Genomic DNA, 23,347 nt, shown 5'->3' with positions numbered 1-23,347 from the left:
TAGGAAACTGTTGACTAGTCATATAGTGGTGGGATTGAAGTTACTTTGAATCTGTTGATACATGCTGTTAAGCTTTTGTATTGTCCGCTTGAGGATGGGGAATAAGAGTAGGGTATGTGGGGTCTTTGATCATGCTGGATGCTTTACTTGAGGTAGCAAATGTAGATGGAAGTTCATGGTGGGGGAGGCTGTTTTCTGAGGTGAGCTGAGCTGTGTCTACAACTCTCTTAGCTCCTTGCGGTCACAGACAGACTGTGATGAATAAGATGCTTTGTATGGTGCATTGATTAAAAATTGGTGCAGGTCAAAGGAGTGATACCAAATTTCCTTAGCCTCCTGAGGAAGTAGAGGTACCGATGAGCTGTCCTGGCTGCAGCGTCTGTGCGTTTGGATGAAGACATGGTGATGTTCAGTCCTAGGAGCTTGAAGCTCTCAACTCTCTCAACCTCAGCACTATCGATGTAAACAAAAGCATGTGCACTATCTCACTTCCTGAAGTGAGATAGCCAAATTTTTTGTTTGCTGACATTGAGGGAAAGGTTGTTGTCATGACCTCAAGTTACTGGGCTTTCTGTCTCTTCCCTGTACTCTGATTCATTGTTATTTGAGATGTGCGACACTATGGTGGTGTCATCTATAAACCTGTGGAGTCAGAGTAGAATCTGGCCATACAGCATGAGTATATAGAGTAGGGGGCTGAGATTGCAACTTTGTGGGGCACCAGTGTTTAAACATGATGGCAGAGCTGTTGCTGCTTATTCTTACTGATTGTAGCCTGTTAGTCAGTTGCAGAAAATGTTGTGCCCCAGGTTTAGGAGATGTAGGATGAGGTTACATGGAATTTTAATATTGAAGGTGGAACACCATTGAGAAAAGTATAAAAGATGCTGATCCCTTTTAAGAATAGCGATCACTTGTGGGGATGAGATGAGAGGGAAGGAGAGTGGGGAATACAAGAGAAGGATACAAAATAATTTCAATTAAAGCTCCAGAGTGTAGGCTGCATGAAAACAATAGATTGGCTGGCAGTTTCCCATTTTAAATAGAGTACAAATACACAGTTGCACTGCGTTACTGACTCTGCTTACTCACTTCATAGTTTTGCAATGAATTTCCTCTTTTCAGTCTTCAGTGGCCAGGTGATTTATTTATCCTTACAGTAGCAGTTTAGTTTTTCCTTTTCTATCAAGCTACTCATTGATTGGTTAATTAAATTGATTTATTATTGTCATATGTGTTGAGGTACAGTGAAAATATATGTTTTGCATCTATACGGATCATTTCACAACAAGAAGAGGTATATTAAGGTAGGACAAGTCAAAAGCAATAACATAATGCAGAATATAGTGTTTCGGACGAAGTGCAGTCCAGGTAGACAATAGGGTGCATTGGCCATGGTCAGGTAGCTTTTGAGGTCAAGAGTTGATCAGTGGGATAAAAGCTGTTCTTGATACTGGCACTGTGTGTTTTTAAGCCCTTGTATTGTCTTAATAAACCAGTTGTTGGGAATCAGATGACCTTGTCTGGTGCCTCAGGGCTGGGTGTGTCTGCACCCATGCTGGCTCTACTTTGCTGCCACCTGTCCCACACCCTTCCTGTGGTACTCCACCCTCACCACTCCCAACATCCTTTGTTCCCGCCAGATATACAAGCTCACTTTCCGCTCCACGTTGACGAGTATGCTATTTATTGTGTAAAAGTCTTGGGCACCCTAGCTGTATTCAAGTACCTAAGACTTAAGACCTTTGTTAAATTAATCGGTATAGTAATCATTTAGAAGTATACTTTGGAGGTTGTCAAAGTAAACTTTTTACCAAAGTACCTATATGTCACCATATACTATCCTGAGTTGCATTTTCTTGCAAGCATTTACTGGAAAATAGAGAAATACAATAGAATTTATGAAAAATTATACATAAAGACTGACAACTAATGGTCAAAAGAAGACAAATTTTGCAAAAATAAATATATACTGATAATATGAATTGCAGAATCCTTGAAAGTAAGCCAATAGATTGTGGAATCAGTTCAGAGTTGAGGTGAGTGAAGTTATCCATGTTGGTTCAGTACCCTGATGGCTGTAGGGTATTACAGTTTTCCCCCGCTGTCTGAAAGGTACAGCGTTCCTATGAAACAGTTTGTAAGCGGGAATGTCGTAAGGTGAATAAGCAATTACCATTTATTAATATAGGAAAAATTTGAGAGCTTTCCCAGCCCAAAAAATAACCTACAAAATCATGCCAGATAACACATAAAACCTAAAATAACAGTAACATACAGTAAAAGCAGGAATGTTATGATAAATACACAGCCTATATAAAGTAATGAATCCTTGAACTCATTATGTAAGGTAGAAATACTTTTCTGCAATCATTGCAGCACTCTAATGTAGTGAATATCTCACTACCATATAACCATATAACAATTACAGCACGGAAACAGGTAATCTCGGCCCTTCTAGTCCGTGCCAAACACTTACTCCCACCTAGTCCCACCTACCTGCACTCAGCCCACAACCCTCCATTCCTTTCCTGTCCATATACCATATCCAAATTTTTAAAATGTCAAAATCGAACCTGCCTGTACCACTTCCACCAGAAGCTCGTTCCACACAGCTACAACTCTCTGAGTAAAGAAGTTCCCCCTTGTGTTACCCCTAAACTTTTGCCACTTAACTTTCAACTTTTGTCCTCTTGTTTGAATCTCCCCTACTCTCAACGGAAAAGGCCTATCCGCGTCAACTCTATCTATCCCCATCATAATTTTAAATACCTCTATCAAGTCCCCCTTCAACCTTCTACGCTCCAAAGAATAAAGACCTAATTTGTTCAACCTTTCCCTGTAACTTAGGTGCTGAAACCCAGAAAACATTCTAGTAAATCTCCTCTGTACTCTCTCTATTTTGTTGACATCTTTCCTATAATTCGGTGACCAGAACTGTACACAATGCTCCAAATTTGGCCTCACCAATGCCTTGTACAGTTTTAACATTACATCCCAACTCTTATACTCAATGCTCTGATTTATAAAGGCCAGCATACCAAAAGCTTTCTTCACCACCTTATCCACATGAGATTCCACCTTCAGGGAACTATGCACCATTATTCCTAGATCACTCTGTTCTACTGCATTCCTCAGTGCCCTACCATTTACCGTGTATGTCCTTTTTGGATTATTCCTACCAAAATGTAGCACCTTACACTTTCAGCATTAAACTCCATCTGCCATCTTTCAGCCCACTCTTCTAACTGGCTTAAATCTCTCTGCAAGCTTTGAAAACCCACTTCATTATCCACAACGCCGCCTATCTTAGTATCATCCGCATACTTACTAATCCAATTTACCACCCCGTCATCCAGATCATTAATGTAATTGACCATCAACATCGGACCCAGTACAGATCCCTGAGGCACACCACTAATCACCGGCCTCCAACCTGACAAACAGTTATCCACCACTATTCTCTGGCATCTCTACATAGTGCTACTAGTGTAGCGGAAGCACTCTCTCCAGTAACCTTTAAGCTATGAAGCTGCCAAATCATACTAAATAACACATAAAAATACACAGCCTATATAAAGTAGTGTTATGAATGTGAAGCAACTCTGAGGGTCCAAAGGGTACAAAGTCGCCCCCTCCTTTTTGAGAATCACAAGATCACTATTAATTCGGGTCTGGGACCCAGGAAATGAGAGAGAGACGTACAGAATCCACAAGGTTTGGAATGTGTCCTGGCCTGAGCGAAACGGAACCACTGATAACAGCTATTGTCTCTTGGAGACGGAATTGTGTATTGAGTACTGTACTATTCATTGAAAACCCTCAGGGGACAACCAGAGTGGTCTGGTTGAGGGATTGCATCATCCCAACCTGATTGACATCTGAGACCCCGTGAGTAAGGATAAAAGAGGGTCTGGGGAACAACCCCTTTAGACGCACCAGGAGAAACGCTAGAGATCCCGTGACAGCGTTTAATAGCGACAGCTGGTGGGGGCTCGTGTGCGTCCTCCCTTGCCAGGGTGGCGGGCTCCTCATGGAAGAACGGTTTAGCTAAAGGAGAGGCCACAAGTGAAAGGACACGACAACGAGACTCCTGACGGATCGAAATCATAAAAGGAAAGCCGGCAAGTTTTTCTCCAAATCTCTCTCTCTCTCTCCAACCATTGCAACACAGCGGTCCCCAAAGGCTGCAGCCTGCATGAACTGAGTGAACTTTATATTTCCATTGGACAATACATTATCCCTTAGACAACGATAGAGCTTATTTCTTATTGATTATTATTATACCCGCACTTTTAGATTTAGTATTGAGGATGTATATTATCTGTATATTTGCATTGATATTTTTCTGTATTTTTACTAATAAATACTGTTAAAAATAGTATCAGACTTCAACGGACGTCTCCATCTTTGCTGGTAAGTGACCCAGTTATGGGGTTCGTAACAGTAGAAATAATGTATGTACAGTGTAGTTTCACTTACCAGAATCAGGAAGACAGCGAGCACACTGATAATGGTATGTTGGGCTGAGTCGTCAGAGGTTGGGGTGCTCGGCAATTTTTTCCAATAAATTGCAGTTTTGTCACTGTTAATACACTTGCTTATACAAATAATCACCTTCTGTAATTATTTTCTTCAGTTCTGCTGGGCACCTTTTGGCAGCTCCAGTATCAGCCGAAGCACTCTCTCCGGTAAATGTCAAACTAAGAAGCTGCCAAAAAGATCCCAGCAGACTAAAAGAGGCCACTTTGCTACGAGCAGAACCAATAGTAACATCGGCAGCTTTCAAGATTCTTTCTCTGCGTGTAAATACAGTAGTGTGAATGGTGGACGCAGGAAGGTTCAATGCGCGGACAATGTCCTTACTTCGTTGACCATGATTGAAATGCTTAATTACGTCCAGTTTTATGCTAAGCGTAACACCTTTATGAGCTCTCTTAGGCTTTTCTGATACCTTAGGACACATCTTGCTAACAGATGCACAGAATAAATTGAGATAAAGCACAGATGCGCACAGGCAGGTGTTTAAGCAATGGTGGCTTCCCTTTTTTTGTAAAAGCGAAAACGCTTTGGTTAGCAAAAACAGGTAACTAGTATAGGTCTTTCATAACAGTGATGTGTCGTAAAGTGAACGTTTGGAAAACGGGGGTCACTTGTAACTGTTCCTGAACCTGGTGGTGTGGAACCTAAGGCTCCTGTACCACCTCCTTGATGTTAGTAGTGAGAAGAGAACATGGTGTGGATAGTGGGGGTCCTTGATGATAGAATAGGGCAAGGTCAAGTGGCTCTCTTGAATGAAATGTTTGCTGTTTCACTCACTTCGAAGTGCAACGCTCAAGGAGTGTGGCACTTTATATTGGGCCACAGGATGTAAAATATCAAGCGGCACTGTGAGAAGAAAATCTGGGAGTTCCCTTGTTATTTTGGTTAATAGTCTTTTCTCAGGTCAGGTCTGTGAAATGGCTACATTTCAGAAGTATTAAATGACCATGAATTGCATTGGTACATAAGGCAATGAAAGTTGTAGAAATGCAGGAGTGCTTTGTATGTTTTCATTTTTTTCAAGGAGTAACTAGTACATAATAGATTAGCACTACCTCGTACATGCCTCAATTTTCCAAGTCAATTTGATATCAGATTTTCTTGAGCAGATGTATCTTTTGTAGCTGTCCAAGTATATCAGTTTAAATCTAAGTAGTATCATTTCATGTTATTTTCACAAGATTTTGGTTAATTGTTTGGCATTAACACTATTATAAACTGGGTAACTGGTAAACCAGGTAACAAAACATTGACCAATGACTGGGAAATCACATTTTGTCTCCAAGCATGAATTTGTATAGTTTAGTAAATTTGTAAAGACCAAGAAGAATAAAATTGCTGCAACAAAGAAAATTACCAACATTGTAGTGTTCTCATTCAGGTGTAAGAACTCTGAACTAAACACCGAGGTAAACCGTAGTCAATGAAAACAGGATCGCAGTAAGATTAACCGTTTACTGTTCACTCTTCCACATTAACGTATGATGAAAACTATTGATAAAACAATACAAAATATATACAGTATTTGTTTCCTTCTTGACATCACATTTACATCATAAATACTTGCAAAAGTAAAACTACAACAAACTATATTACATTAAAGTACAACATACTGTCAGAATCTACCTGCGCTTTAAATACACTTCAACACACAAACTATCCAGCAACTCTTTCAATAGCACAAGAAAATAAACTTTATCAACCGTCATTACTTTTAACAGAATCAGCGTTAACATTTTTACTTCAACACATTGACTATCTTATGAATTTATGGCGTTGCTTCTATGATGTTTCATAGTGCATAGAATGAAAACTTTTCTTGCGCTGACCCTGCACACACTAGTCGCCTCCTTCCCATTTCTCCAAACTGGTATTTTCCCACAAGACATGACGAAGCCTGGTATGACGTCATCGCATGCCACGATACATCACAGACAACGAATTTACTTTCAACAACCTTAACATTAACTAGAAAATAATTACAAACAAATTACTAAAGCGAAAATGTAATAAACTAAACAAATGCCTTAAGGGCAACACACTCCCTGCCTGATGTTCGTAAAGTCACTATGAACATAATACAAAACTTCAGTTTCTAAATCAGTCCTTAGGTAGATGTAGAACGACTTCTGCAACTGGCCTTTGGTAAGTTTTCACATCACCTTGGTCAGAAGTTTTCAACTCAACCTTCCTGATATGTCCATCCCTACCAGGGAATGTGGCAGTGATTCTGGCCATTGGCCAGCAGTTGCAGGCGATCTGCCTGCCTCTGAGTAGGAGTAAATCTCCAACTTGAAGATTCCTGCAAGGTTCTGTCCATTTTTGTCTGTGTTGCAACAAAGGTAGATATTCATGTCTCCAACGGGACCAGAACTGATTTGCGAGAGCCTGAACCTGTCACCATTGCTTTGTGTACTAATCCTTATCAGAGAAGTACACCAAGTGGAGGAAGAATTCCTGCCTTCTACGTAAGGAGCACTGATGGCGAGAGTATGAAGGAGCTTTCTGGGTCAGAAAACATAGGTAGGAGTGGTCGTGCATTTATAATAGCTGTGACCTCTGCCATTAGTGTGCACAGTACTTCGTGGTCAGTTGGGTGTGTTGCTGCAGAAACATTGAATCAAGGATCCTTCTGGCGATACCAATCATCCGCTCCCATGAACCTCCTGTGTGAGAGACGTGTGGTGTGTTGAAATCCCAGTTGCATCCCTGCTCACTGAGGTACCTTTGCACCGTTTTGTCCATCCCGAGCTCCTTGGACACTCCACCAAAGTTCGTGCCGCAATCAGACCTTAACTGTTTTGCAGGGCCTCTTAGTGCAAAGAAGCACCTGAGAGCGTTAATGCAGCTGGTTGTATCCAAAGATTCGATGACCTCAATGTGTACCGCTTTTGAACTCATGCAGCTGTACATGATGGCCCACTGTTTGCTTTCTGCTTGTCCTCCTCTGGTGCGTCTAGTGATGATAGTCCAGGGACCAAATATATCGACCCCCACATATGTAAAAGGAGGGCAGGCATTGAAGTGTTCTAGTGGGAGGTCCGCCATACGTTGAACTTCAAGCTTCCCTCGCAGTTTCTGGCAGGTTACACATCAGTGGAGTACTGAATTGATCAGTGTTTTGCCTCCCAAGATCCACAGTCCCGCTGTCCTGACTGCTCCCTCTGTCAGGTGACGGCCCTGATGCCTTACCTGTTCATGGTGATGGCGAGTAAGTAGTAAGGACACATGACTGTCTTTGGGCAGGATTACTGGGCTCTTTTCTGCAGCTGAAAGGTGAGAGTGTATTAACCAGCCTCCAATACAAATGAGATCGTTCTTCAGGATTGGGCTGAGTTTCCTCAAAGGGTTGTCCTTTGGTATTGGTTTATTAGCTTGGAGGGCCGAAAACTCTCTTGCAAAGGCTGCTCTTTGAGTTGCTTTAAGGGTGAGGTCCTTTGCCTGGGCCAATTCGTCCGCAGTGCAATTTGTGCCATCCCTTGCATTTACCATTACGGGATGAGTGTTTGTGGGATCTGGCCATGTGAATGAGGAATACAAGTCGTCTCACTAAGGAATTCAAAGTGGAGAACTGCTGAAAGTGTTCAGTGATATGTATTGATTCTTCGAGGTAGGTGACTCCTGTTTGTATTTGTGCCCGGATTTCCAAGTCTCTTTAGGGTTCGATCAGCCGAATGTCTCGCTCATTTGAGTTTTTTCCGTTGGTGGCTGACACAGGAAGGGGGGGTCCGGTGAACCAGGAAGTCTGCGCCAGACGGGATGCAGGTAAGGATCTCGATGTATGGTCTGCAGGGTTATCCTCTGTACGTACATAATACCATTGTTCAGGCTTTGAAGACAGGCGGATATGTTGAACTCTATTATGAACGTACACATAGAAATGTTTTGATTCATTTTAAATATAACCAAGCACTACTTTGCTATCCGTGTAGAACTTGGTGTCATCCAGCTCCAGGTCTAGCTCGTCCTGGATAAGATCCGCCATTTCCACAACCAGGACAGCTGCGCACAGTTCAAGCCTTGGAATTGTCAGCTCAGACTGAGGAGCGAGCTTCGTCTTACCAGTTACATAACCTACTTCAACTTGACGATCCTTCCCAGCTACTTTCAAGTAACCACAGCACCGATGGCCTTGGTTGACGCATCTGAAAACACGCACAATTCTCTGTGCGTAGCCTCGGTGAGTGAGGTCACAGTGTACCTACATGGGATATGAAGCTGTTTTAGGTCTTGAAGTGAAACTCTCCAAGCCTCCCATCTGCATAGCTTGTCTTCTGGTGGAGGAGTATCCCAGTCAGAGAGCTCAGAGGTAAGTTCCCTGAGAAGGGCTCTTCCCTGGATCGTAACTGGTGCCAGTAGACCCAAGGGAGTGAAAACACTGTTGATAGTAGAGAGAACTCCACGGCGGGTGAATGGCTTGATTATGGTAGGCACGGAGAACACGAATGTGTCAGTTGTAATCTCCCAAAGGAGGCCCAAACTCCTTTGGGTGGGTATGGTTTCTCTATCTAGATCTAGGTCCTTGATTGCCGGAGCACGATCATCGTGTAGAAAGGCATCCATGATTGCCTGACAGTTTGATGCGAACTTGTGCAAGCGGAGGTTTGTCTCAGCGAGTGAGGCTTGTGTTCGTCGGAGCAGATCGATTGCTGCTGCTTCTTTCTGTAGCGATATCAAGCTGTCATCAACGTAGAAGTGCCTTTCGCAAACTTAACAGTGTCATCGCAGTGCTCCTGTGCTCTGATGGCCACGGCTGGTGATGGACTATTGCTGAAAACATGGACTTTCATCTGGTACTCAATGATTTCCTTGTTGATGTCATTGTCCTTGTGCCATAAGAAATGGAGATGGTTTTCCTGTACTAAGAAGCAATGGAACATCTGCTAGATGTCCACTAGGATTGCGACCTTCTCTTTCCGGAAGTGCAGCAGGAACCCTGAGAAGGGAATTATTAAGGTTGGGGCCTGTGAGGAGCACGTCATTGAGGGAGATACCAGCGTACTGAGCACTGGAGTCAAAGACCACACTGATCTGATTGGGCTTTTGTGGGTGGTAAACCCTGAACGTTGGGGGGTACCAGCACTCCTCACCTTCTTTCAGTGGCGGTGCTACTTCAGCATGTCCATTAGCGAAGATCTTCTCCATGAATGCTACGTATTGTTGCTGCATCTCAGGTTTCCTTTTCAGGGTTCGTTGCAAAGATGTGAACCGCTTGACTGCCTGCTCTTTGTTGTTTGGCAAGCACTGTCGTGGTTCTCTGAAAGGTAGTGGGGTGACCCAGTTATTTGCTTCGTCTCTGAAGACCTTGGTGACCATTATTTTTAAGAAGATGGTGTCTTGTGCTGATGGAGCAAGTTTATCATCATGCTCAGTTTGAGTGAAGACTGACTGTCCCAGTGTCTTGTCAGTTACTTTACTACACTTGTTGAAGCCTTGTCGTGCTTCCTTGATACACATGAAGCTTGTGCATGGTTGAAAAATTGAATGGCGGCCACTCTCTAACAAGTTGGTCTTGAGCGTATTAACTGTCGGTTTGTGTACATTGCCAAGGCACACCTCTCCTATCACCACCCAGCCCAGATCCAGGCGTTGGGCAAAGGGGGCGTCGTGTGGTCCATTGACCTTCTGCCTGACCTTGTGCACCTGGAGAACATCTCTTCTGAGTAGCAGGAGTATTTCTGCTTTTGGATCCAAAAGTTCTGGGATGTGCTTGGCAATGTGGTGGAGATGCGGCTTGTGTTGCACAGCACTTGGTGTCGGAATCTCGGTGCGGTTATTCAAAATTTCATTGCACTCTAAGAGCGGAGGGAGACAGATGACAACTTTACCATCCAGTGACTCGAGCTGGAAGCCTTCTGCCTTTCTTCCATATCTTTCTATGCTGCCTGAGCAAGTTCTAAGGTAGTATGGGAACTGATTACTCTCTATGTTGAACAAGTCGAAGAACTGTGGTCTGACTAGTGAGCAATTGCTCTGGTCGTCCAGAATTACATAGGCTTTGATGGCCTTATCTTTGACTCTCCTAGGGTATACCTCAGTGAGGCAGATCTTTGAGCAAGAACGGCTTGACTGACCTTGACCGCAAACCTCTGTGCAGCTTGAGCTGACAACAATTGTCTTGGAGTGATCCTCTCCCTCCCCGCCGTCCTCTTGTGAGGGTGAAGGAGCTTTGTCGGTTTGCGGTAACGGGCCGGGGTGCATGGCCCCATCATGATTAGTGCTATTACATTCTGAGCACCTCACGGGGGATCATACACTCTCTAGCGAGGTGAGAGGTAGAGGAACAGCATTTAAAACATCTTTTTTCTCCTTGAGAAGGGCCATTCTCTCGTCAAAGGGTTTTTTTCTAAACTTACTGCATTTTTTGAGGGGGGTGGGGTTTGTTGTGCAATGGACAATCCTTGCTAGGGTCATTGTTAGTTGTAGACACTTCAGTTTTATGCACCGAGCCAGGTTTATTGATGTTAAAGTTAGTCGAAGTGGATTTGACTGGCTTGGTGTGAATTGTACTGCTACCTTGACTCATGAAGCTAGGGTCGTTTTTCTTCTTTGCCTCCTTGCACACAAACCTAGTGAAATACTTAAAGGGAGGAAATTGACTACCGTTCTCTTCCTTGTACTCTGTGCCAACAGACACCCACCTTTCCTGCAGCCCAAATGTAAGTTTGTCCACGATTGGTCTAATTCCATATGAAATATCTAGATACGACTGGCCAATGAAATAGCCATCTTCTTTATCGCCTTCAATTTCCATGAGTAGATCTCCGAGCTCACTTAGCTTAGTGTGGTCCTTGGCTGACACCTTAGGAAAATTTTCTAGATGTCAAAATAGTGCCGTTTCAATAATTTTGGGGGCCGCATAGCACTCCTGAAGTCTCTCCCATGCTTTGCGTAAGGCTAGCTTGGGGTTGTTGATGTACACTGAATGTATGCGTCTCACCTGTTCGCATGATTCTTTTCCTAGCCATTTTGTCATGAGATCCAACTTTTGAGTTGCTTCGAGCTGGACTCCGCCGGTAGCGTTGGCGAATGAGGAGTACCATGCACGGTAATTTTCAGGCTTATTGTCAAACTGGTATAGTCCTGAAGTGATGAGATCTTGTCGTGCTAAATACTGTGTCATGGGTTCAACTACAAGTGGCATGCTGGCTGGAGGAATATGTTGGCGGGCATATGATTGAGTGTGTACGTTCTTTATGGGATTTGCTGTTCTGACTTCAGCCTTTGCCTCTTCTCTCGCCAAATCTGGTAAGTTTGGCGTCGAGAAGTATTTGTCGTCAGCCCTTTTGTTCTCAACTTCATCACAAAGTTGCAAGGGTAAATTGTCTTCCTCAAATGGATGCGATGCAATTGGGCTTCTCTGTGACTCCTCATGAAATGGGACGTTAGCAGAAAAGTATGGAGAGGAAGAACGAATCTTCGGGTCCAGATCGGACATGGTCGCTAGTGAGTTCCAATCTGGTCCTTTCTGAAGTAGATTTTACTCCATCTAGAATGTGCATTTCTTCAACGTCTTTTAATATTTCTGCTTCCACCCTGGCAGCTTCGGCTTCTCGGCGTAGCATCAGCACTTCTAACTCTGTTTCTATCCTTATCTTTGCCATCTGGTTTTTGGCTTCTCTGGCAGCTTCTTCCTTTTCTCTGGCAGCCCTTTCCATTTTGTTTTCGGCTTTTCTGGCAGCCTTTTCCATTTTCAGTTTTGCTTCCTGTTCAGTGTAGGACACTCGCACCTTGGCGATTTCTGCTTTAGCTCTTGCGTGGGCAGCCTTAATTGTTGATGCCCTACTGCTCCTGGCGCTGGATGGCAATGACTTGACACTGGATCGTGATGCCATCATACCACTTGTTGAAACACCTGGTAATGCTGCCTTTTCGCTGTAGTGTTCTCATTCAGGTGTAAGAACTCTGAACTAAACACCGAGGTAAACCGTAGTCAATGAAAACAGGATCGCTGTAAGATAAACCATTTACTGTTCACTCTTCCACATTAACGTATGGTGAAAACTTAATAAAACAATACAAAATATATACAGCATTTGTTTCCTTCTTGACATCACATTTACATCATAAATACTTGCAAAAGTAAAACTACAACAAACTATATTACATTAAACATAGAACATAGAATTGTACAGCACATTACAGGCCCTTCAGCCCACAATGTTGTGTTGACCCTCAAACCCTGCCTCATATATAACCCCCCACCCTAAATTCCTCCATATACCTGTCTAGTAGTCTCTTAAACTTCACTAGTGTGTCTGCCTCCACCACTGACTCAGTGAAAAACCTTTCTCTAATATCCCCCTTGAACTTCCCTCCCCTTACCTTAGAGCCATGTCCTCTTGTACTGAGCAGTGGTGCCCTGGGGAAGAGGTGCTGGCTGTCCACTCTGTCTATTTCTCTTAATATCTTGTACACCTCTATCATGTCTCCTGTCATCCTCCTCCTCTCCAAAGAGTAAAGCCCTAGCTCCCTTAATCTCTGATCATCATCCATACTCTCTAAACTAGGCAGCATCCTGGTAAATCTCCTCTGTACCCTTTCCAATGCTTCCACATTCTTCCTATAGTGAGGTGACCAGAACTGGACACAGTTCTCCAAGTGTGGCCTAACTAGAGTTTTATAGAGCTGCATCATTACATCGCGTCTCTTAAACTCTATCCCTCGACTTATGAAAGCTAAGCTTTCTTAACTACCCTATCTACCTGTGAGGCAACCTTCAGGGATCTGTGGACATGTACCCCCAGATCCCTCTGCTCCTCCACACTACCAAGTATCCTGCCATTTACTTTGTACTCTGCCTTGGAGTTTGTCCTTCCAAAGTGTACCACCTCATACTTCTCCAGGTTGAACTCCATCTGCCACTGTTCAGCCCGCTTCTGCATCCTATCAATGTCTCTCTGCAATCTTAAGCAATCCTCTACACTATCTACAACACCACCAACCTTTGTGTCGTCTGCAAACTTGCCAACCCACCCTTCTACCCCCACATCCAGGTCTTTAATAAAAATCACGAAAAGTAGAGGTCCCAGAACAGATCCTTGTGGGACACCACTAGTCACAACTCTCCAATCTGAATGTACTCCCTCCACCACAACCCTCTGCCTTCTGCAGGCAAGCCAATTCTGAATCTACCTGGCCAAACTTCCCTGGATCCCATGTCTTCTGACTTTCTGAATAAGCCTACCATGTGGAACCTTGTCAAATGCCTTACTAAAATCCATATAGATCACATCCACTGCACTACCCTCATCTATATGCCTGGTCACCACCTCAAAGAACTCTATCAGGCTTGTTAGGCATGATCTGCCCTCCACAAAGCCATGCTGACTGTCCCTGATCAGACCATGATTCTCTATATGCCCATAGATTTTATCTCTAAGAATCTTTTCCAACAGCTTTCCCACCACAGACATAAGGCTCACTGGTCTATAATTACCTGGACTATCCCTACTACCTTTTTTTGAACAAGGGGACAACATTCGCCTCCCTCCAATCCTCCGGTACCATTCCTGTGGACAACGAGGACATAAAGATCCTAGCCAGAGGCTCAGCAATCTCTTCCCTCACCTCGTGGAGCAGCCTGGGGAATATTCCATCAGTCCCCGGGGACTTATCCGTCCTAATGTATTTTAACAACTCCCAACACTTCCTCTCCCTTAATATCAACATGCTTCAGAACATCAACCTCATTCATATTGTCCTCACCGTCCTCAAGTTCCCTGTCATTGGTGAATACCAAAGGGAAGTATTCATTGAGGATCTCGCTTGCTTCCTCAGCCTCCAGGCACATCTTCCCACTTTTATCTCTAATCGGTCCTACCTTTACTCCTGTCATCCTTTTGTTCTTCACAAAATTGAAGAATGTCTTAGGGTTTTCCTTTACCCTACTCACCAAGGCCTTCTCATGCCCCCTTCTTGCTCTTCGCAGCCCCTTCTTAATCTCCTTTCTTGCTACCTTATATTCCTCAATAGTCCCATCTGATCCTTGCTTCCTAAAACCTCATGTATGCTGCCTTATTTCACCTGACTAGATTTTCCACTTCGCTTGTTGTCACCCATAGTTCCTTCATCCTACCATTCTTTATCTTCTTCACCAGGACAAATTTATCCCTAACATCCTGCAAAAGATCCTTAAACATCAACCACATGTCCATAGTACATTTTCCTGCAAAAATATCATCCCAATTCACACCTGCAAGTTCTAGCCTTATAGCCTCATAATTTGTCCTTCCCCAATTAAAAATTTTCCTGTTCTCTCTGATTCTGTCCTTTTCCATGATAATGCTAAAGGCCAGGGAGCGGTAATCACTGTCCCAGATGCTCACCCACTGACAGATCTGTGACCTGACCCGGTTCGTAACCTAATACTAGATCTAGTATGGCATTCCCCCTATTCGGCCTGTCAACATACTGTGACAGGAATCCATCCTGGACACACTTAACAAACTCTGCCCCATCTAAACCCTTGAAACTAAACAAGTGTCTATCAATATTAGGGAAGCTAAAGTCACCCATGATAACAACCCTGTTATTTTGGCACCTTTCCAAAATCTGTCTCCCAATACCCCCAGTAGAGTAACTGCTCCATTCCTATTCCTGACTTCTACCCATACTGACTCAAAAGAGGATCCTGCTACATTATCCACCCTTTCTGCAGCTGTAATAGTATCCCTGACTAGTAATGCCACCCCTCCTCCCCTTTTCCCCCCTCTCTATCCCTTTTAAAGCACTGAAATCCAGGAATATTGAGAATCCGTTCCTGCCTTGGTGCCAGCCAAGTCTCCGTAATGGCCACTACATCATAATTCCATGTATGTATCCAAGCTCTCAGTTCATCACCTTTGTTCCTGATGCTTCTTGCATTGAAGTACACACACTTTAGCCCTTTTACCTTACTACCTTTACACCCTTTATTCTGCTTCTTTTTCATCAAAGCCTCTCTATATGTTAGACTCCATGCACTTATTTCACTGTTGTATTGCTTTGGGTCTGATCCCCCTTGCAAATTTGTTTAAACTCTCCTGAACCATGCTAGCAAACCTACCTGCTAGGATATTGCTCCCCCTCGAGTTCAGGTGCAACCCATCCAATCTGTACAAGTCCCACCTTCCCCAGAAGAGATCCCAATGATCCTAAAATCTAAAACCCTGCGCCCTGCACCAACTCCTCAGCCACGCATTCATCTACCATCTTCTCCAATTCTTACCATCACTATCACATAGCACTGGCAGCAATCCTGAGAACGCCACCCTTGAGGTTCTGTTCTTCAGCCTTCTGCCTAGTTCTTGAAACTCACACTTCAGGTCCTTATTCCTCTTTCTGCCTATGTCATTGGTACCAACATGTATCACGACTTCTGGTTGCTTTCCTTCTCGTAACAGTATGTCATGCACCCGGTCAGAGACATCCCGGACCCTGGCACCGGGGAGGCAACAAACCATGCAGGTGTCCTTCTCACGTCCACAAAATCTCCAGTCTGCTCCCCTGACTATAGAGTCTACAATGACGACAGCTGTCCTCTTCTCCGTCCCATCCTTCTGCACCACCAATGTCCGACTCAGTGCCAGAGGCCCTGCCACCGTGGCTCACACCTGGTCGGTCATCCTCACCAACAGCATCCAGGACGATAAACTTATTATTCAGGGGAATGGCTACAGGGGTGCTCTGCACTACCTGTCTACTCTCCTTTGCTTTCCCCCCTCGGACTGTCACCCAATGACCTGCTTCCTGCAGCCTAGGTGTAACTACCTCCCTGTAGCTCTCATCTATGACTGCCTCATTCTCCCTTATGAGTCGAAGGTCATCCAGCTGCTGCTCCAGATTAAAGTACAACATACAGTCAGAATCTACCTGCGCTTTAAATACACTTCAACACAAACTATCCAGCAACTCTTTCAATAGCACAAGAAAATGAACTTTATCAACTGTCATTACTTTTAACAATCAGTGTTAACATTTTTACTTCAACAGATCGATCAACTTATGGCGTTGCTTCTATGATGTTTCTTAGTGTGTAGAATGAAAACTTTTCTCGCGCTGATCCTGCACACGCAAGCCCCCTGCTTCCTGTTTCTCCAAACCAGTATTCTCCCACAAGATGCGGCAAAACCGGGTGTGACGTCATCGCGTGCCGCGATACATCACAGACAACGAATTTACTTTCAACAACCTTAACTTTAACTAGAAAATAATTACAAATGAATTAGTAAAGCAAAAATGTAATAAACTAAGCGAATGCCTTAAGGGCAACACAAACATCTTTTTGTAACTAGCATTTCACAGTATCTGGACATTGATGCTCATGATCGTTAAAGGCGTCAAAGATACAGAGAGACACAGGAGTACGGGGTTGAGAAGGGAACTGCAGAACAGACTTGAATGGCTAATTCTGCCGCTGTGTCATGTGGAGTAAGGTGTTTAGGTGAGATAAAAAATTCCTTCAGTCACAGGGTTGTAAGTCTGTATGTAGAATTCTCTACTGCAGAGGGAAAGTCAATGAACATGAGTTAATCGTATTCCAGGTACAAAAAGCATCAGAGTTTTGGCATGACTGTAGGAGTATGCTGTTAAGGTGGAGGATTGGCCCTGGTATATTGAATGGTAGAGCAGACCTCTGTTTCTGTTATCTAAGTTTCTTAATCAGCTTGTCATTTCTAATGTTGCCGGATCTTTTTGGTGCAATACAACATTGAGCTGCTTTGAGCCATTTGTGCTTGGGTGTTGGTTTGCAATTTTGGAGGCTAAATATTTCCAAATTTAACCATACTTACGGTAAGTACTGTTTTATAATCATTTCCTGTTATTACATGTATATTTATTTGTACAGGCAGATAATCTACAATACTATTTCAGATTTGCAGTCTTGATGGATAAATACTGATTCATTGTTATTCTTTCTTGAGTACTTTGGAAGACCAGGTATCTTCTGTCAACTAGTTAATTATTACTCTGAACCTCTCTCTTCCTCTTGCTTCATTATGAACAATGTTGGCGATAACCAAAGGAACAACTTCCGAAAATGTACATTAGGAAGAGAGGAGGGGAAGAATTGTTGATGGGATTGTTAAAGTGAACTATTAATTTGGGGTGTGCAAGTTTCTCTTTTAAAAAATATTTAAAGGAAAGTTAAGCCAGGTTTTTCTAATCTATATTACTTATTCCTTTGGGAAGTTCTTTCCTGTCCTTCACTTTATTCCTATCAATAAACCACAGGAAAGGAATTAATTGATTTTTCCCCATTTTTCCTGACTAACGTTTTGTGTGGGTCCTTTCTAAAATGCTAAGTTTGTGTTGTAACTGTCTTCACAGGAGGTCCATTATAGAGACGAGTCGTGCACTTAAGGAGCTCTTTCATGAAGCTCGGGAGAGAGCGTCCAAGGCTCTGGGTTTTGCTAAGATGCTGAGAAAGGTAATCTATACAAGAGCTATGTCATGCATCACGTAACTGTACATAAAGCTGTGTAGTAAAATGCTGTGTTACTTTCAGGCAGCAAGAAAATATTGTTTCAAAAATAAAATAGTTTTTCTTTTGATCTAGGACCTAGAAATAGCAGCAGAATTTACTTTGTCGGCTCCTGTTCTGGATTTTTTAGAAGCTCTTAAAATGAAAAAATATGTTAAGGTAGATAATCCATTTTATTGTCTTATCATTTACCATACTGAAACTCCTGATGTGAATTTATTTCTTAGAGCATTCATTTGATGTGTTGCTAAGAAGTCAGAAAGCAAGGGAAAGGTTATTTCCTAATTTTAATTGAGACCTTTAAAATCATAATCATGGAAAATTTCTGATTTGTGTATTATCTGTTCAATAATCTTTGTTTAATTTGCATTAAATATTGAATTCATTTATGCAAAGGTGATAAATTATTCATTACAACTTCAAGATTTTAGATGTACATACTTAGTTTTATGCAGTAATAGTTCTTTAATATGAATTCAAAATAATTGATTCAATATAAAGTGATTGAGTCAATAACACAGAACAGGCCCTTTGGTGTAGGATGCCTGCATAGAACAGCTCAGGAACAGGCCTTTCAATCCACATGGACATCAAGTACCCACTTAAAACTTTGGAAATTCATGTGCTCGTCCAGATACTTTTCCGATATTGTGCCTCCCACACCACCTTGGGCAGTGTGCATCAGATTGCAGCCAACCTTGTAGATAAAAATTTTCCTTCGATTCCATCTAGCACTCTTACTAGCAGAAACAAAACAAACTGTGAAGTATTTTGTGAACAGTGAGTGATGCAGATGGTGGTATTCAGAGGGAAGCGTATGACTGTACACAAGTCGACATGCAGGTACAGCAGTTAATTAGGAAGAAGTATGTGTAAATTGACGACTGCAAGAGGATTTGAGAATGAGTATAAATCAGCATTAATACAGGGTCCTGGAATTTGTACTTGTCAAATTTCTCTGTTTGGGGAAAGGATACTCAGAGGTTGACTGAATTAATTCTTGAGATGAGGAATTACAAGCAGACCAGATTCCTGTCTTTTGCACATCACAATTTTAAAGTGCTTGACAGGGTAGATATATATGCACATCTCGTGTGCCGAAACCTAAAATAACAACAGAAAATTCTGCACATACTGAGTTGATCAGGTTCCTTCTGTGAGAAGAGAAAGAGAATAATGCTTCAGGTCAAAGTCCTTCGTCAGAATGGACGTCAGATCATCAAACTGACGAAAAGTCTTTGAAGCATTAACACTGTTTTTCTTCCCATGGATGCACCCTAATCTGCTGGCCATGCATTCCAGAAATTTTTATTTGTAATGTTTTCTTTGGCTAAATTGTCAAGAACTTGAGATGTTGAAATGAGAGACTGGCACTTGACTACAATGAAAAGAAATTTCTTTGTCCAGATGAAAGTGGATCTTTGGAATTGTGGAGGCTTAAACACTGACTGTGTTCAGGGCAGAAATAGATTTTTAGATATTATGGGGACCTAAGGGATTTGGTGGAAGTGCATGTAAATGCCATTGAAGTGAAGGAGCAACAATGATCTTAAGTAAAGACGGTACAGTTAGGGGAATGGACTTCTCCAGCTTCTACTTATGTTCTTATGAAGAATATTTAAAAAAAAACACATAAGTGTACAAAAGTTTAAAAAAAAACTGTTTGTCTCAAGACCAGTATTACTGAAGCTAGATTCTTATTCCAGATTAATTATTTGAATCAGGTTTCAAGCATGTATCTCTGGATCTTAGCTACGTGATCCTAGTGCAGTAACTTAACCACTATGCCACTATGCTATCTAACATTAATTGGAGAGCATCGAAGCAGATATGAGTGCAGTCACTACTGAGAAGGTACTTGGGAAGCTGGGAAGGTCTAATGGTAGTTAAGTGGCCTGAACCAGATGGACTATAAGAGATAGTGGAGGCATTAGTAGTGACCTTTCAAGAATCACTATATTCTAGAATGATTCTGCAGGACTGGAAAACTGCAAATGTCTCTGCACTCTTTAAGAAGGAAGGGAGGCAAAGGTCAGAAAATTATAGTTAACCTGATTTCAGTGGTTGGCAAAATGTTGGAGCCCATTATTGTGGATAAAGTTTTGGGGTACTTGGAGGCATATGGTAAAATAAGCAAAAGTCAGCTTTGTTTCCTTAAGGAAAAGTCTTCCCCGACAAATCTGTTGGAATTCTTTGAGGAAATAAACAGGATTGACAAAGGAGAATCGGTGGATGTTGTGTACTTGGCTTTTCAGAAGGTCTTTGACAAGTTGGTACACATGTGACTGCTGAACAAGGTAAAGCGTATGGTATTACAGGAAAGATGCTAACATGGACAGGAGTTTGGCTGACTGGCAGAGGCAAGGAATGGGAATAAAGGGGGCTTTCTCTGGCTGGCTGCCAATGTCCAGTGCTGTTCCACAGTGGTCTGTTTTGAGACTGCTTCTTTTCGTGTTATACAGTAGGTCAATGATTTCAATGACAGAATTGATGACTTTCTGAACAGGTTTGTGAATGATACAAAAATAGTTGGAAGGGCAGGTAGTGTTGAAGAAGCAGGGAGTCTGCAGAAGGACCCAGACAGATTTGGGAGAATGAGCAGATGGAATACAGTATTGGGAAGAGTATGGTCATGCACTTTGGTTGAAGGAATAAAGGTAGAGACCTTTCTAAACAGTGAGTGATTTCAGAAATTGGAGGTGCAAAGAGACTTAGGAGTCCCAACAACACACATAAAATGCTGGTGGAACACAGCAGGCCAGGCAGCATCTATAAGGAGAAGCACTATCGACGTTTCAGGCCAAGACCCTTCGTCGGGACTAACTGAAAGGAAAGTTAGTAAGAGATTTGAAAGTAGTGGGGGGAGGGGGAAATGCGAAATGATAGGAGAAGACCGGAGGGAGTGGGATGAAGCTAAGAGCTGGAAAGGTGATTGGTGAAAGTGATACAGAGCTGGAGAAGGGAAAGGATCATGGGATGGGAGGTCTCGGGAGAAAGAAAGTGGGGGGAAGCACCAGAGGGAGATGGAAAACAGGCAGACAACTAAATATGTCAGTGATGGGGTAAGAAGGGGAGGAGGGGCATTAACGGAAGTTAGAGAAGTCAATGTTCATGCCATCAGGTTGGAGGCTACCCAGCCGGTATATAAGGTGTTGTTCCTCCAACCTGAGTTTGGATTCATTTTGACAGTAGAGGAGGCCATGGATAGAGTCCCAATGCAGGATTCCCTAAAGGTTAACTTGCTGTTTGAGTCAGTAATAAGGAAAGCAACTGAAATGCTAGCAATCATTTTGAGAGGACTAGAATGTAAGAGCTAGCATGTAATGTCGAGGATTTATAAGGCATTGTTCGACCACATTGGGGTATTGTGAGACATTTTGAGCCTCTTACCACAGAAAGAAGTAATTCTAATGTGCTATCTTTGAAGAGGGTCCAAATAAAGTTCATGAGAATGATCCTAGGAACAAAAGGGTTAATATATGAGAAGTGTTTGATGCCTCTGAGTGTGAACATGTTGAAGTTTAGAAGAATAGTGGGGGGGGGGCGTATATCTCAGTGAAACCAGTCAAATATTGAAAAGCCTCGATAATGTAGGTGTTGAGAGGATATTTTGAATATTGGGGGAGGTCTAGGACAAGAGGGCACAGCCTGAGAATAGAAGAACATCCCTTTAGAACAGAGATGAGGAAAAGCATTTTCAGCCAGAGTGTGGTGAATCTGTGGAACTTATTGGATGGGACAGCTGTGGAAGTCAAGCCAAGCAGAGGTTGTTAGGTTCTTAATTAGTAAGGGTGTCAAAGGTTAGAGGGAGAAAGCAGGAGAATAGGGTTGTTAGGGATAATAAATCAGGCACGATTGAATGGCAGAACAAATTCAATGAGCTGAGTGGCCTAATTCTACTCCCATGTCCTATGGTGTTGGTTTGCAATTTTGAAAGTATAACACATTTCAGGTGTTTGACAGCATATTTTGATAAGTACTTTAGTTGTCATCATAATTAAGCAACTATGTTTGGAAAAAATAACAATGAATAAAAGTTTTGCAGCATCATTAGTGCATTGAACTCTAAATGTACAACATTGTGGCAGATCTTTGCTGTTTAATGGTCCTGAAGTCCAGTGGGAGTCAGCAGTGGCATCTTCCAGTGTGTCACTGGTGAACTCCAGGAGACCAAGAAAGTGGTATAACTTTTGCAGATATTGCAGCCCACAAGGATATTGCTCTCTGAGCCAATGCAAGGTTAAATACAGTTCAGTTGGACAACGTACTTGCAATAATGAATTATCAAAACATTCTTTCTCACATCTGAAATTTGCTACACTTTCAAAATCACTGATCAAGCTTGAATTGATAGTGCAATTCCACCATGGTTTGAATTCCACCATGTCACAGAAATCGTCCTTTCTGTCAACCTAGCCTGCACTGACAATCAAATACTCAGTTGTGCTAATCCTGAACTGTTTTCATTTTATTCTTTCCACTTTCCCTTCACCTACTGCCAGGTTTTCAATGGGGGCAAATTGCAGAGGACAGTTAACCTAGAGATCGTCGCATCTCTAGATTGGGAGGAAATGCAAACTCAACATAGAGTAACAGAGGTCAGGATTGAACCCAGATTACTGAAGCAGCAGATTCAACATGTGCTTCCAACATGGTCCCACCTGCTGTCGGCCAGCAGGAGCCTGGCTTCTAATAGCCAGGCATTGTCTGCACATAGTAGTCTGGTACATTGCTTCTCACCATGCACTTGGCTAGCTGCACTGAAACAAGATTTGCCCAGCTGGTGAGAGCCAACCTCCTGACCATTACTTATCAAGAATGCCTACAGACAATTAAAAGAAAATTAAAATATTAAAAACATTCACACGCCCCTAAAAAGTTAAAAATAGTCAAGATGACCAAAGTAAATCACACTTTTTGCATCATCTTGTTTGATCAAATTTTATGAATACTTGCTCTATGTGTCACAGTTATTCCAGAATTTTGATAATAAGAAAGATATATATAATCTTTTCCGAAAATATTTGTTCCCACTGATATGATAGTTGCACTGTTTTGAGCCTGACCTCTTATGGTTCTGGATTATGCTGGAGTACCAGAACTAATTGCTTAAACGCGTCAGTCAGAATTAATACTTTTTTGGAACTTTACCTGTGTGACCTTGGGTCCCACCACTCCATGCCAATTTTCTCCTTTATTTTTTGGATTTGAAATGCTAGTGATGAATCCATAGTGAATAGTTTTAGTCCTGGTAATATCCTGACACTGTCTTGTATATCTTTTCCTTTTCTCCATTTCCTCCCCAAAAATGATTCATGGATTCATTATTGTAGATTCCCT

At 42.5% G+C, this 23,347-nt stretch overlaps 1 protein-coding gene across 4 annotated transcripts in view; it reads left to right on the top strand.

The window, feature by feature from the left end:
- map3k4 (mitogen-activated protein kinase kinase kinase 4) overlaps positions 1-23,347 on the top strand; it is a 217,620-nt gene that overhangs the window by 135,119 nt on the left and 59,154 nt on the right. For all 4 annotated transcript variants that reach the window (XM_059986481.1, XM_059986483.1, XM_059986480.1 and 1 more), the window contains 2 exons: positions 17,854-17,953; positions 18,083-18,166. In XM_059986481.1, the coding sequence (XP_059842464.1) occupies positions 17,854-17,953; positions 18,083-18,166 (184 nt within the window). The remainder of the gene's footprint in view (positions 1-17,853; positions 17,954-18,082; positions 18,167-23,347) is intronic.

This window comes from Hypanus sabinus, chromosome 12 (genome assembly GCF_030144855.1).
Source record: "Hypanus sabinus isolate sHypSab1 chromosome 12, sHypSab1.hap1, whole genome shotgun sequence".
Taxonomy (NCBI): domain Eukaryota; kingdom Metazoa; phylum Chordata; class Chondrichthyes; order Myliobatiformes; family Dasyatidae; genus Hypanus; species Hypanus sabinus.
This window is presented reverse-complemented; position numbering and strand designations above follow the sequence as displayed.